The sequence below is a fragment of the Borostomias antarcticus genome (genome assembly GCF_949987555.1).
Source record: "Borostomias antarcticus genome assembly, contig: scaffold_819, whole genome shotgun sequence".
NCBI lineage: Eukaryota > Metazoa > Chordata > Actinopteri > Stomiiformes > Stomiidae > Borostomias > Borostomias antarcticus.
The window spans coordinates 12,501-16,346 of NW_028176659.1; the positions used below are offsets into that span (position 1 = coordinate 12,501).

Below are 3,846 nucleotides of genomic sequence, written 5' to 3' on the forward strand. Positions count from 1 at the left end.
CTTATTTGCTAACTGAGCAGACACACGTGACGAACGTCCCCACGTGACCACGTGTGCTATTCACTAACGTAGCTAACCCAGCAAACGCTCGTCAGGGCCGGGGGTACTTGAGCACGTGTGCTATTCGCGTACGTAGCTAACGTCGCTACGTGAGCACTTGTGCTACAGTAGGACCCCACTCATCCGAACCCAACGGGACCGCAGGTCGTTCGTATCTCTGAAATGTCCGGATGACTGGAACATATGTTAAAATGCACCAAATTCAATAAGTGGTATACTTGTTTCATATAGACTCAAATTAGACCAATAAATACCCTTAATTACTTGTGAAAATGCATCAAAATTGCAATCAAATAGCCAACTAAACTCATATAGCCTAGCCTATAATAGACCTACAGTAGCCTATAATAAAATAACCGAATTTCCACTTGAGTGCGTGCTTTGATCAAATACAGTACTTTATTCTCAAATGAGGCTTACGCTGCATCGATAGGCTACTGTATTCGCAGAACAACATGGTATAGCCTAAAAACAACCCAACATTAGAACAATTAGAGCAAATGATAATCAATAAATAAATAAATGAAATGACAGACAAGTTGTCGTGTCTTAGGCTATTGTAGCCTAAAAGAAAGTCTCTAAAACAACAGATGTAGGCTAACGTGGCCTAGGCTGTAGGCTATTATTTAACAAATACAGTAGGTCTAGTAGGCTAATCTACATGCTTACAACACGTCTGTGTTCCTGAAGTCCATTAACTGGGAACGAAAAATGACTCGATGCTGCTTCAGGGTGCTGACGCGCTTTCTGGCTACCAAGGAATGCAGCTCTCACGCAGCAGATTCGTTTGCGTTTTGCGTTTTGCGTTTGGTGGTGTAGCCTATACTTTATTGTAGGAATAATAAGTATGGCTACAACTACACACAGGCCACAAAATACAATAACAAAATACAGACAACAGCGGCCACTAATGATTTTCTTTTCATTTTGGTAGGCTATCAGGGCTTTTTCCAGGACTGTCAAATACGCCTATAGACAAAGGCTATCCGATTAATAAATGCACGGCACTAAACTTCTGGTAGGCTATATACAGTATGTATAACGTGTTAGGCCTAGCCTAAGCTTACTTTAGTGCACAGAAAACATTGCCTTTGCCCTTTAGGTCCCTTTATATCTGTAGCCTAATTGTTATTGTTGTTGTTATTATTTTACTATGTCGAATGATTTGCCTGTTTGTGTGCTGCGCGCACCATTGCATTCCTGTACCCTCATTTATTTAATGTATTTCGTTACATAAAAACGAATAATATAGGCCACAACTAGGCTACACACATAGGATATAGATAAAATGTAGTGTAAAACGAAATAATAAAAAAAACAGCCTAAAACGCAGACCGCGGTTGAAATCTATCAATTTGAAGCTCAGGATAATTCCTAACCTGACAGCCCTATGGTTGACAAGTAGTCATACTGAACAATACACTTTTTGGTCTTTGGTTTTGTGGCGGCATTTTTGATATTTTTAATTATTGTTTATTTTGTATAGGTTACTCTTTAGTTAAAAAAATCTGATTCTTAACTTGAATCAAAGACTTTTCTACCATATTATTCCCTATGAGCCAGGTTATGACATAAGAGGCTGACAGAAAGCCTACTGGGCTATCAGGATCAAAAAACATTTATTTTGCCAATGAGCCTACTTCACAAAATAATTTTCTTTCGGCCCATGGTGCATAACACAGATGGAGACATATTAGACAGGATGCAGGGACAATGTAAATAAATATCACACCAGTGAGTTAGCTACTACCACAGCACTTGGCGTGGCTGGAGAACATAATCTAAGCCAAATGACGGTGGCAATAATAATATAACATAATTTATCTTGTCAGCAACACACAGTAAGCACAATAGTAGGAATAATAACATATATTAACCAGGTTATCTGATAGTAGCCTGCTATTATTTAGGCTCAATAATGTAACGTTAAGTTGTCATATCACTGATCTCACTGGACAGAGGCTGGCTAGCCATATCAGAGCTAACAAGACAACTAGCAGCTTAAGTAACCTAATGATGGTGACGGCGACGTTCCTCAATACCACGCGTGGGCAAGTAGCGACGTTAGCTACGTTCGCAATACCACGCTGTGGGCAAGTAGCGACGTTCGTCAGGTTTGTCTTCTCAGTTAGCAAATCCACACGGGCCATAATTACGGGAGCTAACGTGAGCCACGCGAATGCCGCGACCAATGCACACATTGCTGACTTACTTCAGGCCGCCGCCGTCGCTAGGACAAAACGTCGTGAGTCACGTCAGTCCTGCTATCAAATACAATGGGAGTCGAATGGATTTCACTCACGTAAACACGTACGTTTGTCAGCTCCGTATGCAGCTCAGTTCGCTCCGTGCGGTAAGAAATGGCACATTTCACCCCCCATAACCGTTAGGGGAGTAGACGCACCCTAGTGTGTGTGTGTGTGTGTTCGGGCCAGCGCTAGTGTGTGTGTGTGTGTGTGTGTGTGTGTGTGTGTGTGTTCGGGCCAGCCCTAGTGTGTGTGTGTGTGTGTGTGTGTGTGTGTTCGGGCCAGCCCTAGTGTGTGTGTGTGTGTGTGTGTGTGTGTGTGTGTTACCATTAGGGGAGTATACGCGGAGGTTGATGGGATGGAGGAGATGCCTTTGTTGGAGCCGGTGATGCGGTCCGTCTCGGCCTCGATCTCCTGGCGAACCTCCTCGAAGTCCACGAACTTCCTCCCCTTACAATGAAGGAACTCTGCATACTCTGGAGGAGGGAGAGAGAGAGAGAGAGAGAGAGAGAGAGGGAGAGAGGGAGGGAGGGAGAGAGAGAGAGGAGAGGGAGGGAGAGAGAGAGAGAGGGAGGAGAGAGAGAGAGAGAGAGAGAGAGAGGGAGGAGAGGGAGAGAGAGGGGAAGAGAGAGAGAGAGAGAGAGAGGGAGTGAATACTTTGAACAGAGAGTGAGAGCAGCAGGTATGGGGGGTACAGAGTAAATGGTAAATGAACTGCACTTATATAGCGCTTTTCCACCTTAGCGGCACTCAAAGCGCTTTACAATGGCCTCTCATTCACCCATTCACACACACATTCACACACACATTCACACACCAATGGCGGTAGCTGCCATGCAAGGTGCTAACCTGCTCATTGGGAGCAATTTGGGGTTAGGAGTCTTGCTCAAGGACACTTCGACATGTGGACAGTCGGAGCCGGGATTCGAACCGCTGACCCTTCGATCACTGAACGACCCGCTCTGCCAACTGAGCTACAGCAACAGTGGCTAATTGAGCCCTCATTGTTACCTTGTATTACAGTAAGCTGGAGCTAGCCTATGCTGTTGGTGATAGCCTTTATGCTACTTATTTCCAGATACCATACATACCATGTACATGCCATGGGCCTGTTCAACTTGAAGCCTCCCTCCCCTCCCTCCCTCCCTCCCTCCCTCCCTCCTCCTCCCTCACTCACTCACTCACTCACTCACTCACTCACTCACTCACTCACTCACTCACTCACTCACTCACTCACTCACTCACTCACTCCCTCCTCCCTCCCTCCCTCCCTCCCTCCTCCCTCCTCCCTCACTCACTCACTCACTCACTCACTCACTCACTCACTCACTCACTCACTCACTCACTCACTCACTAATCAGAGTCCCTCTGTGGATGGGAAAGTTGTCCAGCGCCCCTAACGGGCTTTCGAGCTGAATACTTTTAACAGAGAGTGAGAGCAGCAGGTGTGTGTGTGTGTGTTTGTGTCTCTACCTGCTTTGTTGTTGACCAGTTGAAGGATGAGTGGACGACGGGTTACGATACCAGATCCTCTGGGTAG

At 45.5% G+C, this 3,846-nt stretch overlaps 1 protein-coding gene across 1 annotated transcript in view; it reads right to left on the bottom strand.

The window, feature by feature from the left end:
- The window catches only part of LOC311328212 (dynamin-2-like), a gene marked incomplete at both ends in the record, with an annotated part of 15,020 nt that extends 11,180 nt beyond the window's left edge, over positions 1 to 3,840 (bottom strand). The window contains 3 exon segments of the mRNA XM_084462215.1: positions 2,634 to 2,666; positions 2,669 to 2,782; positions 3,780 to 3,840. Coding sequence (XP_084318341.1) covers positions 2,634 to 2,666; positions 2,669 to 2,782; positions 3,780 to 3,840 — 208 coding nt within the window.
- Positions 3,841 to 3,846: the final 6 nt, after the last annotated feature.